Source organism: Camarhynchus parvulus, chromosome 3, assembly GCF_901933205.1.
Source record: "Camarhynchus parvulus chromosome 3, STF_HiC, whole genome shotgun sequence".
NCBI classification, from domain to species: domain Eukaryota; kingdom Metazoa; phylum Chordata; class Aves; order Passeriformes; family Thraupidae; genus Camarhynchus; species Camarhynchus parvulus.
Window position 1 is genome coordinate 33262471 of NC_044573.1, and position 18160 is coordinate 33280630.

At 38.9% G+C, this 18160-nt stretch overlaps 1 protein-coding gene across 2 annotated transcripts; it reads left to right on the forward strand.

Annotated features, from left to right (window-relative positions):
* Window positions 1–814: 814 nt before the first annotated feature.
* SLC30A6 (solute carrier family 30 member 6) lies at window positions 815–16252 on the forward strand. Of its 2 annotated transcripts, none has more exons than XM_030946207.1 (14): window positions 815–887; window positions 3341–3427; window positions 4024–4108; window positions 5160–5202; window positions 7225–7290; window positions 7693–7773; window positions 9001–9036; window positions 9842–9936; window positions 10680–10728; window positions 12520–12639; window positions 12936–13038; window positions 13352–13399; window positions 13968–14036; window positions 15045–16252. In XM_030946207.1, exons 1-14 carry the CDS (start codon window positions 885–887, stop codon window positions 15540–15542), a joined length of 1383 nt encoding a protein of 460 aa, XP_030802067.1. In that variant the 5' UTR covers window positions 815–884; the 3' UTR covers window positions 15543–16252. The 2 variants fall into 2 exon arrangements, with proteins under 2 accessions (XP_030802067.1, XP_030802069.1); XM_030946209.1 differs by lacking the exon at window positions 815–887 and adding an exon at window positions 1127–1262 and having other exon boundaries at window positions 15045–15542.
* The last annotated feature ends 1908 nt before the right edge of the window (window positions 16253–18160 follow it).

An 18160-nucleotide genomic window follows, 5' to 3' on the forward strand; every position in this document is an offset into this window, starting at 1 on the left:
CTCTGCGGTGGGGCTGGGCTCTGCACTGCCATGCTTCCAATGTTCATCATATTCAGAGAAACGAGAGCACGTCTAAGGATCTCAGCACACAACAAAGTGACTAAATTTTCAACATAATTCCTGTAGTTTGGAGAGCTGCTGTCCGTTGGGGGTTTTGCTGGGGAAAAGAAATGCCTTTCGCAGGCTGTGTCCTGAGGGCCCTTAACGCCGGGTACCGCGGCTGGCGGTGGGGACGGAGAGACGCTCGTACTGGGAAGCAAACCCATCCTTGTGGAATTGCTGGAGTATCATGACAGACTATGACAGGCCCAGGACTACGACTGTGTAGTCGTAGTCCCTTAAACTGTGCCATGGCAGGTTTAGCTTGAATAACTAGGAAGAATTTCTTCACAGAAAGGGTGGTTAGATATTGGAATGGCTGCCCGGGAAATGGTGGAGTCACCATCCCTGGAGGTGTTTAAAGGAAAGACTGGACGTGGCACCCAGTGCTATGGTCTAGTTGGCATGGTGGTGTTTGGTCACAGGCTGGACTGTGATGATCATAGGTCTGTGATGGTACCAGCCGTGGGAGCCCTTTCCTTGGCTCTTGCAGGCAGCGGGCAGACGAACGGCAGAAGTGCGGGGAGGCGGCAGACAGGACTTTATATCCCAAGGCGGGCCTTCACCTCAGCCTGCCGCCGGCCGGGGAGGAGGGAGGGAAGGGTGGCTCGGGCCGCACATCCCGCGGGATCGGGATTGGGATCGGGACGGAGCCGCAGCCGGCTCCCGGCGGGCGCCGCTTCCGCCACGTGTCCCGCCGGGCCCGCTGGTTGCCGCGGCGACGGGAACCTCTCCCGCCCCTTCCGGCCTCGCATGGCGCCGTCTCTTCCGCTGCGGGGAGTAATATGGTGAGTGGCCCCTGCTGGGGGCAAGGAGGGAAGGGGAAGGAAAGTCCTGCGTGGAACACGGGGTGTGGAGGCTGCTGGAAGCGCCCGCTCCCTCGCCGGGGCGGCGGCGCCGCGGGGCGTCCGGGCAGGCGCGGCCCGGAGCGGGCCCGGGGGCAGCGCGGGTGTCGCTGCCCGTGCGGTGTTTGCTCCCCGGGGCTCTCCGCCCGCCCCTCGGGCGCCGGCACCGCGGGCAGGGCCCAGCCGGGTGCCGAGGCCGTGGGGGCTCCTGTGCCGGAGCTGCCTCTCGGTCGGGGTCTCCAGGCTGCGGTGTGAGCCTCGGAGTTCTCCTTCAGGGCACGTCGGTCGGGGAGCTGCGACTCGCCGCAGGACAAACAGGTTATAGTGCGTTTGCTCCCCGCTGTCGGGGCTGTCACTCCGTGGCTCGCCTCTCTAAGACGAAAAGCCCATCTTTTGGGCACGGCCGCCTCATATACGCGTTCGTCTGGGCGGCGAAATGTTCCCTTGTCGTGCTGAGCCCCGCTGGAGTGACATGGGTATCCAGGACAGGTGCTGTCACCTGTTGGGGCAGACAGCGCCGCTGGCTGCAGGAACACGACTTGTGGAGCTCTTCTGGCACCTCAGGGGCTGGCTGGGGTGTGGGGCAGAAGCTCTATGTGTAAGCTCTGGGCAGAAATGTGGGATCGAGGGATGCCTTCATGCCGAGGTACAACACGTGCTGAGCTGGAGCTTGTCCCGGGTGGGCTGGGGCCTGCCTGAGTTTGCACAGGTCCCCTGTGGTACATAGTGCACAGCTCTGAGGCACGGCATCCTTTGTGAACAGGGAGGTGTGGCACCGTGTGGCTGGGCAGTGCGCACAGTGCCAGCAGTGTGGGAAAGCAGTGGCTGTGAAGGTGAGGAGGGCTACGGGGATGTGAAGGGTCTGGAGGGGAAGCCGTGTGAGGAGTGGCTGAGATCGCTTGGTCTGTTCAGCCTGAGGAGACTGAGGGGAGACCTCGCTGCAGTTACACTTTCCTCACTGGGGGAAAGGGGGGGCAGGCACTGATCTCTGCTCTGTGGTCACCAGTGACAGGACCTGAGAGAATGACCTGGAGTTGTGTCAGGGAGGTTTAGGTTGGATATCAGGAAAAGGTTCTTCACTCAGACAGTGGCTGGGCACTGGAACAGCTCCCCAGGGAAGTGGTCACAGCGCAGGCTGACAGAGCTGACAGAGAAGTGTTTGAGCAATGCTCAACACGGTATGACTCTTGGGGTGTCCTGTGCAGGGCCAGGAGCTGGACTTCTGTGATCTTTGTGGGTCCCTTCCGACTCAGGATATTCTGTGATTCTTTGTGATTCTATAACACAGCAGCTTTCATAAGCAGGCTGTCCACTGCCCGTTAGAAAAGCTTTCTGAGGTGTTCTGGCATCCTGCATGTGCCTGTTAAGGATTAAAATTATCATATAATGATTTGCTAATAAAGAAAAGAGTCAGTGCCTGTGTTTTGTCCCAGATGAGCTAAGCTTGGGATATGTAGTAGTGCTTAAAGTTTAATTCATGGCACACTTGTATTTCTCAGATAATATGAAATGCAGCTGTGTTGACAAAGTGTCTGAAAGTTAATTGAATTTATTTTGGTGAAGAGCCCGTTAGTATGTTCTTTTGCCTTCTGCTGGCAGCTAAGGTGTGATAGCTTAAAATCAAGCCTTATTTAATCTGGCCCCAAATTGGTGCAGATGACAATGTTCTGTCATTGCAAGTCCACAAATTTCTATTGCAAATCAGAAGGGTTTTTCATGTGGAAAGCTTGCTTCTTTGTGGGAAGAGCAGAACAGAGGACGACCAGAAGCTTGGACCCTCCAAGGAAAGGGAGACAAGTGTCATGGCAGATTAATTTCTCTGGTGGTCTGCTCCCTGTCACACTTGCAGGAGAGCCATGTAGCAGCCCTTTAGGTTAGGTCACAGCCAGGATTGTTGGTATTTTTTGTTTTGATACTGGCCTTGTGTCCACCACATCACCAGCATTGTTTTTACTTCTGTGGTGGGTTCTCCTTTATAGATCTATAAACAATATTTTCCTGTTTAATAAATCCATTGCCTTTGGGTGGGAAGTGTGCTTTGATGAAGAAAAATGTTTGTGTTTTCAGACTGTCTTGTAGTAGTTTCATGTAAATAAAAGTTAAAACCCACTCTTTAAGTGATACTTTAGTGTCTTTTCCAGTAAAACTGAATTCTGGATTATGTCTAAATGAAGCTTGATTCTAAGTAATTTGTCATTTTCTAATATAATAAACCTTGTGAAATGGTTACCAAAATGTTGTTGAGTTTAAAGTTTGTGATATTTCTGGTTAACAAAAAGTTCACCCGAGTCTTTGATATAATTGTGAAAATAGTTCATAAATGAAGATTTCCTTTTTGCTGATTTAAATTATGGTGTAAGTAAAGTTTCTAATTAAACTGTTGGTTTTTTTTTAAGGGGACAATACACCTGTTCCGCAAATCACAGAGATCATTGGTTGGAAAGTTAACGCATGAATTTAGGTTGGTTGCAGCAGACAGAAGGGTAAGTATTGCTTTAAAAAATCACACTTACAATAAAAATACATTAGCTATAGTAAGTTAAAATATGCTATTAAGCATATTATGAATTTTTTTCTTTGAATTTTTCTAGCTGTGCTTAAAAAATTGTCTTTGAAGTTGTATCGCTTCTGTGCGTTGTCTCTGTGAATAAGGGTTCTCCATTTATATCTGATGGGTTCAGTGGAACTGTAAACTGAATGTGTTCAGATGTTTTTGGGACCAAAATTTCAGCACAAATAAAGGACCCCAGTAATACAAAGTTGCACGAGTTGGTATTCAAAAGTCAGATGCTGTGTGCTATAATGAAATGCAAATATTATAAATGGGTGGGGTTTTTCTTAGACCAAAAAGGTATTTTAAGTATGGTGGCATTCATAAATGAGTTTTAAAATAATCTGTAAAGTTTAAAATAGAGTAAGGGCTTGCTGTTCTGAAATGAGTGGTAAATTTTTGGGAGGGAGGAGAAGCCAGTTCTGTTTGCCTGACCAAGTACTGCAATACTGTTTTTTAAGACCAGATAGATATATTTCTGTTTTGTAAATTTGGAAAGTGTAAATACATATTTATTCTCATCAACAGTCCTGGAAGATTTTACTGTTTGGTGCTATAAATTTAATATGCATTGGCTTCCTGCTCATGTGGTGCAGCTCTACAAACAGCATAGGTAGGTGGCTCTCATGTACTGAAACTACAACAAACTACTGTGTGTTTTCCTAGCTTGTGGAGTTCCAGCTGACTGAAAAAGCCAAATCCATTACTTAATGGAGTTAGGGATTTGCACAGCCAGGTTCGGGAAGTGCTTCCTTTAGATTTCCCGCAGTCAGCTTAGAAGCATTTTTCACAAACATGTTTGGATGGGTGGAAGTCCTTCAAAGTTTGCAGTTTTTCAGTCCTACTGGTCATTTGCTTCCTGCAGTAGCTTCTTCATCTTTAAGACTGAAAACAAGTAGCCTTTTGAGTTACTAATCCTCAAACCTGTTCTGTGTATAAGTAGTAGACATGCAGAGACCCTCACTTGCAGTTGAATGAGGGTGTTTGTAGCATGGAAAAGGCTTAAGACTTCTTTGCTTCCAAGGAATGCTCAGCAGTAGCCAAAACACTGGAGTGTTTCCAACACCTCTCTAGCTGCTGCTGCAAAGCACAGCACTGTGAGGGCTGCTGTGGGGAAATGAGCTCCAGATCAGCCAGACTCAATGCAGTTTTGTGTGCCTTCTGCTTTTGGATAGAGGCTTCAATGTGCTTCCCATCACCTGCACTGAGAATAGAATGCTGGTTTAGTTTTTAATTTTTGGTGTAGGTTTTCTTGCAGTTTCAAGATAGGTTAGAGACGCAAAACAAGTAAAATATTCAGTTCAACCTACTTTTCACTGCAATAACACACGTAAGAGATCTCTTACTTTGGTAAGTGATGTGTTTCTGGAAGATCTCCTGGCTTTCCAGTATCTAAATTCCTTGTCACAGCTTAGTCACAAATGTGATAACTGTTGTATCTGGTCTTTATTACGTGCTTTAGTTGAATTAGGATTGCCATAATCAGCCTGCTTATGACATTAAATATATTGGTGTCTTTAGAATAACAGTGACTTGTTCTGTCAGCAGAGGCAGTTTATGTAGGTAGAAGATTGAAGAGAGCTGCACTAAAAGGATGTAGAATACAAGTGATTTTTGCATTGAAAATTAAATATTAAGTTTTAATATTTACTTTTTTTTTACAGCTTTAACTGCTTACACATATTTGACAATCTTTGACCTTTTCAGGTGAGTTTTTTTCCCATTTTGTCTTACTGTTCATTTTGTCTGTATATTTCTATACATTTAAAATTTACTTACAGGTTCAAAGACATGTAAGTTAGTCATCAGTATAGAAAAGGTCATTGATTTAAATATAGCTTAAATTAGGATAAAATTGCACACAATAAATAGATTGTATTTATCTGTTTACTAGATATATTGAGAATGACCATAGCTATATTGAGAATGACTAGTCACTGATCAGTTCAGTCATGGATTTCTCTGTGTAGATGTGTGACAACATGAAACAATATGGCACAAAACTGTTGTCTGGTTGTTCTCTCAGAACATTTTCCTAAGGCCATAGTCACTGATTGTGAAGTAACCCTCAGTTTTAACATCAGGAAACAAGAAGCATGTAATTCTATTTCAAAAATATTTCGCAAGCTAGATACCAAGTATTCTGCACATAAGGTCATTAGATATTTTCAGTATTTTTGTTGTATTCTGAGAAAATTATATTAAAACAACTTTTAGTATGACAGTTCTGAACTCTTTTGCTAATACTGATAATACAGACATGAAATATATTCAGTTCTTATCTAAGATACAGAATGATAGCAGTGGTTGGGAAATAAAGTGTAGATATTTTAAAAATATTAGCCTACATTACTTTCCTTGCTGTCTCACTATCTTATAAAAGGTATAGATCAGCTTTCTGAGTCGTACATATATCCATTACCTACTATACCTTATCTGACTTACAGTAAAACATTTATAAATTACATCAGCAAACATGCAGGAACAAAAATGACTTGTTGGGATAGGCACAAAAAAAATTGATCTGTGACTGCATTAGCATTAAGATTTAACTGTGATGAATCTTGTCTTTCTCTTAGAATTTTGTATCTACTGAATTTTTGTCATCTTGCTCAAAATACCTTTTTCACCTTGGGGAAATTGGGGAAAGTGTTGATATTGTACTTTCCATTTGTATGGAATTCTTTTTTCTTTTAGTTTTAGAAGAAGGTGGAACAGTCCCTGGCACTCCTGTCTTAGGTTAATTAGGGGTTGGACTAGAAGATTATTCTAACTCACAGCAATCTCTTTCAAGAATTTTGATTTGCTGTGAGGGAGAACAATGCTCAGTAATGCTCCTGCACAAATCAATTTCTGCTTCTTTCTGTCATTGCCTCGTTGTGTATAATAGTCTCACTGAGTCTCACTTTCTTTTTACTTTAACTTTTTATTCTACACAGCTGAGAATCAAGTTGTGAGGATGTGATTATTCATCAGTTGTAGGGATGAGTTCTTGATCCAGTCTGATTTAACATTGTTATTAATTACAAAAGGACTTTATGAAGGCACAGATGGCCCTGAATCTATGTGGATTCCAGTTGAAAAAATTGTTCAGTAGAGAAAAAATTGTTCAATAGAGGAAAAATAGGCAGAGGAAACTATACTCATCCTTGAAGCATTCTGACTACTACCATGGAGATTCCAAAATAATTGGAATTCTAGATGTTCAGTATGAGAGAAAAATTTGGACAGAAGATAGCAAGAGAGACCTGTGGCTGTCAGTGAATGGCCAGCTAGATTAGAGCTTGTGTAGGTGAATGCAGCCAAAGAAAGTTAATCTGTTTTGGCTGTGGACAAATTACATAGAGAAATTACACTGTGGAAAAGAAAGGCAATACTTAGTGTGGCCTGAGACTTACTCTGGAGTACCAAATCTAATTCATGGTATAGCTCTAAAAGAAGACTTTAATGGAGAGATTTCTTTGCTTTTTCTTTCACTCTTCTGTCTTGCTTATCAGCTTTCTTCTCATTTAAGCAGCATTTCTCAGCTTACAGCATTTCTAGGCAAGTTCAGAAATAACATGAGGAGCGTTTAGAACATCACTGTGACAGTGATGAAGGTTGAGTTCAGGACAAGATGTGGCTGTATTTGTATGTTGACTTCTGGTGGCTCAAGCGTGTATTTGTAGATTATGCAGTTTATAAAGGCTGCTGTTATTTATCACAGTCTAATTCTCCCTCTTTTTTCAGTTTGATAACATGTCTAATAAGCTACTGGGTAATGATGAAGAAACCCAGCCCAATCTATTCATTTGGGTAAGTACTAATAACAAGATGTAGTGTTTGATAATACAGCATTTCATACATTGCTCACTGTCATTGCCTGGATCCCTGAATAGCCATCAGTAAATACTCTGTATGTCAAAGAGCCTAGAAATGAGGAGGGCCAAGACTTCATGTAAAGAACAATTACAGATTAGGGGATGGACAGGAAGAAGAATTAAGAAATGCCTAATTTTAAGGTGTCTCTGATGAGTGGAATTTTAAAAGAAACTGAAAATAATGACTATTCCATAAAACCTTCAGTTTCTTCCCATCTGTCTGCTGTTGAATGAATTGGAAAAAGTAGGTGTATCCTGCTGGTTCTTGCACAGAAAAGATTCTGTTGGATGCATTGTTCAGTGTTCAGTGTTTCTAAACTTAATTCTCAAATTTCAGGTTTGAAAGGTTTGAAGTTCTAGCTGTATTTGCATCTACAGTTCTGGCACAGCTTGGTGCTCTTTTTATACTGAAAGAAAGGTAAGGTTATGTACTGTTTTCTTTAATTTTATAACATATGAAGATGCAGTCCAGATCAATCAAAAGCACATGCATTCTATGAGTGCTGTATGTAAAGAGATACTTTGGAAAAAACTTAAAATATATTTAAAAAATATTGCTAAACCTTACTGCTTGCTTACATTTACTACACTACATGTAGGCTTTAGATGTAAAGATGGGAAATGATAAATGTTCTTAAAAAGCTCTCTAGGGAAACATTTAATGGTTTTAAGAATACTTTTTCCAAAAGGTTGCATAATTAATTTAATGCATTTCCATATGCATCTTGACTTTTGTAAGCTCATTAACAAATAAAAGTTTTTTGTTTTTACTTCTGTTGCTTTTTGAAGTCAAGCAGCTTCATAATATATCAAGGAGCTGAATGTTTGAAGCATCAACTCTTCACTCCGTCAAAGTTTGCTCAAGTATTAATTTGCCATACCATGTATGCTTGGGAGCATTTGTATTTCAGGAGGTTAGCCTAAAACATTATTTTTTTTTTTTTTAAGATGAAGAGGCTTTTGTTAACATCTGGAATTTAAAACTGCAACCGTACACCTTTGGTTATTTTATTCAAGTGCTCTATTTTCTGTGTAAAGGGCTGTATTAACAACTTAGCAACTTTATACTATAAGGTCAATATATTGAAGTGACAGTCCTCTGGAATGAATCACCCTCTGTCAAAACTTCCAAGTTTTCCAACATCAATTTTAGGAAATTCCACATACTTAGCAGGTTTTTCTGTTACAGCTGAAGCTCATTTGTTAACTCATTGGTGGGCGAAAAAAGATCTATATCCCCAGTATCCAATGCCTACTTTATTTGACCTTGCTTAGTGTGAGGCTTTAAGTCAGGAATTTCAGACTTAGTTTGTTGTGGTCACCAACACTGGTGGTGGTGCCAGTAGCAATATTTTTTTGCGTGTTCATTTACAAGCATATTTTTATCATACAGGCAGCTTTCATGGCAGCTGGCACAGTTTGGAAATATTTGGGAAGTCTAAATCACATCTGCTTTGATTCAGTGTTAAATGCTTTCACTGCTTATAAAAGTTGCCGTGTTTATTTTAGCAATCCATTTTTTTTGCAGTACTTTATCAGTTTTTGTTTATGAAAGGCAGCTAATGCTAATGAACTGTAAAAACATGCTTCAGGTATCAAGGTTTTACTGTATGAATATAACTCAGATTTTCAATTATTCTTGTAGTGCAGAGCGATTTCTGGAGCAGCCTGAGATACACACGTAAGAAATTATTTTGGCATGTAACATGTGTTGTTGTCCTTCTATGTTTCTAATTGTTATCGAGCGTATATTGTTTATGCAAGTACTTTCAGTACCAAATTGCTTTTGGTGCCTTGGCATTTGTTTCAAACCATGTACAGGCTATACTGCAAAAAGTTCTTTTCAAGGTACAATTGAAATTTAATGCTCATGTTATCTCAAACAGTGATCTAACTACACATTGCTGCTTTTCCTAGTTCAGTTCCCTTTTTTTTTTGTGGCCTCTTGGAAGGCCTGGTATGTGGTGGGGAAGGATGCTGTGGCCACCAGGGAACTGAAGGTTTTGCAAAGAGGGTTCAGACTATAAAGACCACGGGGAGAGGAAAAAAAAGTGTTGTGGTGCAAAGGAGTGGGATGTGGGATGTATGTTGAAGTAGTTCTAGAAGGAGGCTGGGAGTATATGGCATAATTCCATAGAAAGCTAAGCTTCTTAGCTGTGCTGCTGAGGGGACAGTGTGTTTGTATCTTCAAAGGGCAAATATATAAATATATATGTGTGTGTGTGTGCAAATATGCAATTGGTTAAGAGCTGTTACTCAACATTATGAGCGTTGTGTGATAACTATCAAGTACGAAGTTCAGTGATCTGGTATAACCCTTACAACGATTATACGCTGCTGGTTATTAAGTATTACACTAGTTTATCCTGCTGGTTTTCAGCCTCAGTGAACACCAAGCAAAATATTTTGATACTGTTATTAGTAGTTACAGCTTGATGATGTTCTGTGATGATGGGAAATTAAGACACCTTTTCTCCCCTCCCTAGGGGACGACTGCTGGTTGGTACTTTCGTGGCTCTCTTTTTCAACTTATTTACAATGCTTTCCATTAAGAATAAGCCTTTTGCTTATGTCTCTGAAGGTATGTGATAAATTAGACTGTAATGTTCCTATTTTTATCAAGGTATAACTTGTCTGGTAACTTCCTTAACTAGTGGTTGTATATTACTGTTATCTCTGTTACTGTAACTTTGTGCACTAGAATTGCCATCTGATTTTCAACTCCAGTTTGCCTATAAGGCTCTGAGTAGTCTGAGGTCATTAATATGATAATATTTTAATGCTGCAGTATCTTTTATTTTCAATTTTTTGAATGCAACCAGTGAAGGTCATGTGACAGATACCAGAACTTTCAACACATTTTATGGATGTATTAATGGATTAAAAAATAAGTTAATGCAATAGTTCTTTTTTCCTTTTCATTGGTAAATGAAAAGCTCTTTTACCTTTTTCATTGTGAAGTAGGTTTGCACTCCTTCCTGCAACTGTAAATTGTTCTGTTGTAATTGTCTTGTAAATTGTGCATAGTTATAAACATCTATTTTACACTATATTGTATAAAAGATAATGGTTATAGCCTGCAATTATATTTGTATTTAATCAGTTCAGATTATTATGAGAGGTGGATGTCATACTTGCTGCCTGGAAAAGACAGACTTGGGTCCTTTTTCAAGTGCCAGGGTATCTGTTGAGATATGTTTACTCATTCACACTGTATTTATTGAATTCTTCCCTTAAAATAAAACTTGTGTGTACTTTAAAATGTCGTAACTTTAAAGTGGTACTTAAAATTGTGGTAACACTATTACCTTCTTTCTTTTGCAGCTGCCAGCACAAGTTGGCTTCAGGAACATGTTGCAGATCTTAGTAGAAGGTGAAGCTTTACATTTTCAAAATCATTAGCTTATGGAAGGCAGTGTTGGTTTTGTGTGTATAATAACATTTTGGAGGTGTTTTGAGGCATAAACTTGTATTAGAGCTTTTAAAATAGCTTTACCTACTGCAGGTCTCATGTATGAACTCTGGAGCAAACATTGTCTCCCATATTTCCCAGATAGATCTATTTCTGTTAGATTGATGTTTCTGGGTATCTTTTCTTTTGAATATGTATGTTCAGTACATTGTATGTGATTCTCTTTGGGTGATAATAGGAAAACTAGCATTATCCTGTACATATTTGAACTGCATTTCACAACATGTATTACTAGCGGATATATTTTGTAATAATTTATGTTTATTTACTTTGTGGGCTGGACAAATGTTTCAGATGGTTGGGTTTAAATGTGATATATGAAACAGGTTACTCACTGAACCATAGCTATGGAAACTCCTCACCTGTCCAGCAGGAAACTGGAAAGTCTGTCTTCCAGGGATATAAGCAGTGTTGCTCATTCATCTTGTCTGTTAACTGTCTTGCTTGTATTGGATATCTGAATGCAAGGTAACATTGTTTGCAAATAGTTTTGTCAGATGTCAGGGAAGTTTATTTTAATCCATACATGTTTTTCCAGCTATCTGTCAATATCAAAAGAAAAATGTTAAACCAAGTTGTAAAACATGTTAAGTATGCTTCAAAACCCATCTGTTTCTGCATCTCGTGATCTTTTTCACAGTTAAGGAGAGCAGAGAATGCTGACTTTGTAACAGAAGAATTGATTTTATATGGGTATAAGATGTTACATCATCAGAACCAAAATCTGAAATATTTTTGGAAGACTAATAATTAGGTTTCCAAGTTTTATTTAAAACAAAAAAAAAAAAGGTGGATACCAATCAGACAGTTGCACAACTTCCCTCTTATCAGTGTAGAAACACAGTTTTAAGGGGAAGGACACTGATGGATAACTTGAAGGAGTCCCAGATCAGGAGTGATATAATTTCTACTGGGTTTTGAGATAACCTGCATACAGTTAAGCCAATATGAGTAAAACCCCATGGAATTGGTATGTATACAGCTATTTCATATGTGTTACGTGAAGCAGTGCTGATTAAAAAATATCTGCACCTGTATATAATTATGTTAATTAAAATTCTTACAGAAGCAGGCCAGCACATGATGTCTAAACATAAGTTGGCTTTAACCATAGCAACAAAATATTTCATGTTGTCTTTGCCTTGAAATTTTCCAGGATGTGACATGCACTTACATTCACTGGGAAGTACAGAAACTCCTTTCTCTCTTCATACTCCCATTGACAGGAAATAGCTATAAATAAGTAATTTTCCCACCATTCCCTCATGCATTTTTTTGGTCTCCTCTTATTCAACTAGCTGGTCTTCTTCCTCTTTTCAGACTCCATGAATTAGTTAGCTTTGACTTTAGGACACTTGGGCATACCAAGGTGGCAGATGGATTGAAGACTGGTGATACACAAATGTCTCACTGTGTACATCTCTGTAACACCAGTATTGAACCCATGAAGCACTTGTGTTGCAGACAGGTGATACAGCTATATCATAGAGCTGTGTTCCCAGAAAAAAATACTTGATTAATTTTTGCTGACAGCAGCCTTTGAGCAGAATTAGTGGGGCCTTTACAGGGCTCATCATGTGCTATGACAGCAAGGTGTGTTAGAAGTCAAATGCTAAATAATGGGTGTAATTTTGGAATTTCAAAGTAGTGATGAAGAGCTGGCTGACAGCTGCTTTTTCTGTTTTGTTGCAGTATTTGTGGAATCATCCCAGGATTGAGTAGCATCTTTCTGCCACGGATGAACCCTTTTGTCTTGATTGATATTGCTGGAGCTCTGGCTCTTTGCATTACATATATGCTCATTGAAATCAAGTATGTGCAGTTGTTTTAAAACAGTAGCTCTTTTTTTATCCAGTCTATGGGAAAATACATTTTTTGCATGAGAGGAATGATCTGATGTAGAGCTGCATTTTGTATGAATGGAATTGCAACTCTGTGAATGCATCTGTCTGCTGTCCAAGATGAATGAGAGTTCAAATGAGATTAGAATGTGTAAAATTTTGTAAGTGTATATAATTAAAAATAATGAAAAAAGAATCTAAGTAAGTTGTTCTGCCTTTCAAAAACATAAATACCAGCATTTCTTTAAAATTGCTCTTTCTCCCTAGCAATTATTTTGCTGTGGACACAGCCTCTGCTATAGCAATTGCTTTGATGACATTTGGTACCATGTATCCCATGAGTGTCTACAGTGGGAAAGTACTACTCCAGGTAAGGCAGCCTCACAAATCAGCAGATTTTGTGGTTTTGGTTTTGTTAAATGACCTTATTTTTAAAAAAAACCCAAATAAAACCCTTGAAATCTGTTTTAAGCTTGTAGATAGGAAGTGTTCCCATGAGAATTTGTGATGTGCTACAGGAATATTAAAGGTTGTGCAAATATGCATCACAGAGTCATAAGAATTTTATGAAAATGCCATTGGTCTCTTGTGTGGGTAGACCAGACTTAAAGGCTCTCTTACTTGAACAGGGCCAGTTAATCTTTATTTTTAAATTGTATTTTCTTTTCTTCTTCTTTTTGAAGACAACCCCACCTCATGTGATTGGCCAGTTAGATAAACTTCTTAGAGAGGTAAGTCAGTGTATAATACATAGCACAGTGTGTACAGCTAATAAGCATTCAGGAATGTGAAGAATTCTTCCGACTAGTCCAAGAAGTTTGCTAAAATTATTTTTTTAATATTTTTTTAGCTGTGTGTAGAAAATAGGAATCTTGTTTTCCAAGATGAATAGTGTCTTTTAGGTATCTGGAACAAATCTGTCTAAGTAGTGCAGGCTGTTTTTATTTAAATTTGAGCTACTATTGAAGTGGTTTATTAATGTGAGTTGAAGGGGCAAAAGGAGTACAGGCAGCTGTTGAATTACAGCATATCAAGTTGAGAACATACTTCAGTTTGGCAGCAAGAGTTACTTAAAATAGGTTCCTTAAAACTTTTTTGATGGATTTGGATGTTTAAGGGTAGCAAAAGTGTGATAGATAAGCATTAGTGACATTAACAGACGTCATCTGTTCTGTGTATGGAGCTTTTATTTCACTACTGAAAATTATTTGTTATTCAGTTATGTATAAAAATACATTTCTAAAGGGATTTGAAGCTTCTAATTTATTTTCATATTTGTGGATGTTTGTGTAAAATTAGGTTTCAACTTTGGATGGTGTGTTGGAAGTTCGAAATGAGCATTTCTGGACATTAGGTTTTGGCACTTTGGTAAGTTATGCCTTTATTATCTTTCTAGGCTTTGTTTTCAGATACTGCTTTAATTTTTTAATTTGCATAAAGATATTTCTTCTGAAATACTAACTATAAAAAAAATTGATGGAGTCAGTAGTCAGTCCATGTGCTTTATTGCAAAACTTCTTTTCCTCTGTCCTTTACATTTTTTAAAGCCTTGTTGTTGGTTAATGTTATTAATGTATACTGCAGTTCTGGCTTAAAGCATGCATTTTTGCAACTGTAGAATTACTTTCATATTTTGGAGTGAAGAAAATGACAAACAATGGAAAAAAGATTTTTCAAAATGGTGTGTTAGTGTAAATTGTCATGGAAGAGAGAAATAACTGTAACTCTTCAAGCACCAAAGGTCTACAATAGACAGTAGAATCATATGTTTTCAGCATTTCTAGGGGAGAAGGTAGAGCAAAATAATTACAGTTGTGTACCAATAATTCTGTAAGCTTAAAGAAATGAAGGGGTATTTTTTGTGATACAGAATGATCACACAGAACTTGGTTATTCCTAAGATGGTGCAGGTATTTTGTGACAGCTGGAAAATTAAGACTCTCAGAATATTTCTTCACTGGTTTCTTCCAGTATGCTACCCTTCTTAAAACAACAAAAAAGGTATCTGTTCTCTATTTCTGATGTAAAAACAGCTTTCAGTTTACTGTTCTGCCACTTTTACCTAAATTTGCACTTTGTTCTCTTGAGCTGTTTTTTTCCAGTTGTTGCCTTTCCTGCCATCACGTGTTATATTGTATAGTTTGGTTCTAAGACTCACTTTTCCTGAGTGATGATCTTGCTATGTTCATAAGAGAGCAACACATTAGGAAAGATCAGAATGTATCCTGTAATAAGGTTCTTAATTTAGTCACTAGTTTCCACTGCAAAAGGTCTTTGTGTAATTCTCTGCAGGATAATTTGCCTCTTCTTGAATGCATGTGGGGAATCTTTATTGGAGTAACAATTAACAGCCAACTTGTTTTTATCACTTTCTAGGCTGGATCAGTCCATGTCCGAATACGGAGAGATGCAAATGAGCAAATGGTCCTTGCCCATGTCACTAACAGATTATACACATTGGTCTCTACCTTGACTGTTCAGATTTTCAAAGATGACTGGATCAGACCTACCTTATCATCTGTGCCTATTGCAAACAACATTCTGAACCTTTCGGATCATCACGTTATTCCAATGCCATCTTTGAAAGCTGCTGACAATTTGAACCCTGTTACCTCCACTCCAGCTAAGCCCAGCAGCCCACCACCAGAATTTTCTTTTAACACACCAGGCAAAAATGTGAGTCCAGTCATCCTTCTAAATACTCAGACAAAGCCCTATGGATTGGGCTTTAATCATGGATCTGCACCCTACAGCAGTGTACTCAGTCAAGGACTTGGAATTCCAGGAATTGGAGCAGCTCAAGGATTCAGAACTGGTTTTGCAAATGTCCCAGGCAGATATGGAACAAATGCTCGTGGTCAGCCCCGACCATAATAAACACCATTATTTATTATACTTAAGGGTATTGACTTAATTCTTTTATTACCCAATTTTTATAAACATTTGGAATGTCACATCATTCTGAATGGCTGGGAACAAGTGCATTGTTCATATTCATGAAGTGGTTAAAAAGCAGTTTTTTCCTTCTCATCAGCAGTAGCCTGTGTAATGCTACAGATATTTTGCAGATTTACAGTATGTTACAAGTAGTTTTTATAGGGTGTCTGTTTCTACTCATCTTTTTTATCCACTTTTCTTCATTTATCCAAGAATGTATTGAGATGCAGCACAACTCCATAAGAGAACAAAATTGTGACCAGGTAGCATTTTTTTTCCTACTGAGAATTACTGGATGCTAAATAGCTGAGAGAATAGGAAATGGCAGACATACAAGTCCCAATTTTCAGACATGTTTGATTGCTGTATTAAGCCATGTTTGGGCCAAATCACAATCAGTTTTTGGTTGCAAAAATCCATCAATATTCATGTTGTGGCAATTGTGAAGGCAATCTGGCATTTCAGATTGTAATTGATTTTGTGAGACTGTGTTTTTACATTTTTATTGATGCTTTTATAGAAATTCAAATGGTTCAGCAACCATTTTCTAGTTGTAAGTATTCCATACTCATCTCTGATATTTCTTACTTTTTGGTTTAACTGCAAAATTATTTAGCAATATACTGGGAAATAAAATACTTAAAACTTAAGATTTTACAACCACCTCTTTTTTACTATTAACTCTATTAAGGATACAGAACAGATGACTGTTGTTTCTGAAACCAATATTTCATTTTTGACTATGGGGAGTATTCTATGATTTGATTGTGACTTTGTATTTTCCTCTTTGTATTTTTTTATTAGTTCCAGGGAGAAAAGTAATTGATTTATATTCCTGGTTTAAATCCAGAGTACAGGTCAGTGATTGCTGAGACTTCAAAGTCACTGCTGGAGTGCTTAACCTTTGGGGCACACTTGGAACAAGACCACTTTTGCTTTTGCATTACTGTTCTACTGTACATTGAGCTGTCTGCATTTCTCCAGGGCCTTTCTCAGAGAGCTCTTCCATCTCATTGCTGTCTTTTCCTTCTCTGCTCTGACAACAGGGAAAGGCCTTTTAGAAATACTTCAGGTTTTTTTCTGTTACCGTGTGCAGTATCTACATTACAGTTGCTCCTCTGCACATTCTTCTGCATTTCTTGGCCGTCTAGGAATGGGTTGCCCATTCCTGTTGTTCCACTTGCAACTCAGGGTGCTATGTATTGGCTTCCACCTTGTTCATCTGTGTGCTAAGTCAGTCACTCCACTTCTGTGAGGTGGTTACATGGAGCTGTGGTATCTCAGGGATTCCAAAGATACTATGTTACCTGAAGATAATTGCTTTGTTGAAGAAATCTTTCTTATGTAGATCTGAGTGGAGAAAACAATGTTCATTTTAATTTTAAAGATCTGTGGCCTCTTCACTGACTGAGAACTTATTTTTCTTTTTCTGTGTAAGAATATTTCTATTTTTCCCCCCTCTCCATGACCTGTGTTTCTTGAGCCAGTGCTTGGAGGAGGGAGTCATTCTTGCAAAAGCAAGGTGACATTCTGCGTGATGGAGATGTATCTTTTGGGGATGTTTCAGGCTGAGGGTAGTGCCCAGGCTGCCAATGGGATGCTGTCCATGTAAGCTACAAGTAGGGAATCTAGTTCTGTACTTCATTTGCAGCGAGAGTGAAAATTTTATTGCTCTGTTAGGAAATGTAATGACCTGGCAAACTTCCATTTAAAGATTGCAATGAAGTTAGAACGATTGGCTCTGTTTCTGTGAGGTCAGTATTAACTCAGTAATCACCTGTGGTCCATTATCCTGTCTTTCTGTGAGTCTATTACGTGTGCCATTGCTGCATGGAAATCCACTGAAGTACAGAACACTTGAACAGATTCTCTGTATCTCTTGGGTGCTGGACTAGACTGCACTTTCTACAGCATCTGCAACACCTTAGAGCCAGCAGAATGTTTACAATACGCTACTCTTGTGTGGCCTGGTTAAGAATTGTTCCTTACTCCAGTTTCATAATCACTTAATATCGCTTTTTCCGATATGTTCAATACATTGTATTATATTGAATGCATGCTTGTTTTCAGTAGAAAATTAAATCTCCCTTTTATTAAAAAATGAAGCTGATCTCTGATTTAAAATGAGAAGGGAGGGTGAGAATCCCAGAATTCTGAGTGCAATATAATCACTTTAACAAAAATACTTTTTTGAGTGATTGTTTATATATAATATGTGCAGATGATAAAGATTCTTTTAGATATTAGAACAGCTTTTTAGCTGCTTTATTGTTACAAATATATTAGAACATTTGTTAAGTCAGCACAGAGTAAAATGTCTCCTTTTATATGAGGAAAATAAAATCAGTGTAATTTGTAAATGAGAAGGAAAAAGTGGTAATTTGTGTACAAGATTTTACAGTTATCTTTCTCTATATATTGTTTAAGTGATGCTCTCGGGTGATACTTCAGTCTCAATGAGCAGGTATGTCAAACTTCAGATTTGTTTTGCTGGGTCTACTACCAGTGTAGACTGGGTCCTTGGAATAGTTCTACAGAAAGTGTTTTTTTGTACA

Coding starts and splice junctions, on each gene's coding strand:
- SLC30A6 (XM_030946207.1), top strand. Junction 7,291..7,692: donor AGCCCAATCTATTCATTTGG/GTAAGTACTAAT, acceptor CTCAAATTTCAG/GTTTGAAAGGTTTGAAGTTC. Junction 14,037..15,044: donor CATTAGGTTTTGGCACTTTG/GTAAGTTATGCC, acceptor ATCACTTTCTAG/GCTGGATCAGTCCATGTCCG.